Source organism: Nicotiana tomentosiformis, chromosome 9 (assembly GCF_000390325.3).
Source record: "Nicotiana tomentosiformis chromosome 9, ASM39032v3, whole genome shotgun sequence".
In the NCBI taxonomy this organism is placed as follows: Eukaryota; Viridiplantae; Streptophyta; class Magnoliopsida; order Solanales; family Solanaceae; genus Nicotiana; species Nicotiana tomentosiformis.
This window is the reverse complement of record NC_090820.1, coordinates 78,824,383-78,825,643: the sequence shown is the minus strand read 5'-3', so window position 1 is coordinate 78,825,643 and position 1,261 is coordinate 78,824,383. Positions and strand designations below refer to the sequence as shown.

General features: G+C 46.9%; 1 protein-coding gene across 1 annotated transcript; it reads left to right on the top strand.

The window, feature by feature from the left end:
* Positions 1-276: 276 nt before the first annotated feature.
* On the top strand, positions 277-907 carry LOC138899044 (uncharacterized). Its single transcript, XM_070185157.1, has 2 exons — positions 277-809; positions 892-907. The coding sequence occupies exons 1-2, from the start codon at positions 277-279 to the stop codon at positions 905-907; spliced, it is 549 nt and encodes a 182-aa protein (XP_070041258.1).
* Positions 908-1,261: the final 354 nt, after the last annotated feature.

The window sequence follows — 1,261 nt, the reverse complement described above, 5'->3', positions numbered from 1 at the left end:
CAGTTCATGAGGGGTCAGCCCAGCAGGCCCATGCAGTCAACACCACTACCTGCTTAGGGTGCTCTAGCACGACCCTATTTTAGTGCCATTCCAGAGAATACTTACTACCCGCCAGCTATTCAGGGTTCCTCCAGTGGGTATTCAGGCCATTAGGGTTAGACTTCAAGTTAGCAGTCCACCGTTCTGAGGGGTTGTTTCGAGTGCGGGGATGTTCGCCACGTGAAGAGGTTTTGTCCCAGACTTCGGATCAAGGCTGAGCAGCAGGACTATCGGCCCATGATTACCACACCAGCCATCCGGCCACCCAGAGGTGGAGGGCAGGTGGGTAGGGGCAGTCCTAGACGTGGAGGCCAGTCAGCTAGCGCTCCAGCCAGTTTCTATGCCTTTCCAGCCATACCAGATGCAGTAACCCCAGATACCGTGATTACAGGTATTATTTATGTCTGCGGTAGGGATGCTGCGATACTATTTGATCCAGGGTCTATGTATTCATATGTTTCATCTATATTTGCTTATTTTCTGGGTGTATCTCGCGAGTCCTTGGGTACTCCTTTATATCTATCCACGCCAGTGAGCGATTCTGTTATTGTGGATCAGATTTACCGGTCCTGTATTGTGACTTTCTGTGGTTATGAGACTATAGTGGATCTTCTGTTGCTTTATATGACCGACTTTGAGGTTATCCTGGGCATGGAGTGGATGCTTCCATATCATGTCGTCCTTGATTTCCATGCCAATACTGTTACCTTGGCGATACCAAAGTTGCCTAGATTGGAGTGGAAGGGTTCATCTGTCAGTGCATCAATCAGGTTATCTTTTTCCTGAAGGCTCAACACATGGTCGAGAATGGTTGTTTGGCTTATCTAGATTATGCTCTGGATACTGTTGCAGAGATTCCGATGATTGATTCAGTGCATGTTGTGCGGGAGTTCTCCAATTTGTTTCCTTCTGTTCTCCCAGGCATACCACCAGATTGTGATATCGATTTCTATATTGATTTGGTTCTATATACCCAGGCTATCTCTATTCCAATATATCGCATGGCTCTAAAAGAGTTGAAGGAGTTAAAGGAACAGCTTGAGGAGTTGCAAGCAAAGGGGTTCGTCAGACCGAGTGTGTCGCTTTGGGGTGCACCAGTGTTGTTCGTGAAGAAGAAGGATGGGACTATGTGGATGTGCATTGATTACTGCCAGTTGAATCAAGTTACCATTAAGAACAAGTACATCTGCACGCAATGTGCAGAAGTGTAGTATCAGTACAA

What these genes read in the sequence shown, in the direction of transcription:
- LOC138899044 (XM_070185157.1), top strand. Translation starts at nt 277, where the DNA reads ATGATTACCACACCAGCCATCCGGCCACCCAGAGGTGGAGGGCAGGTG.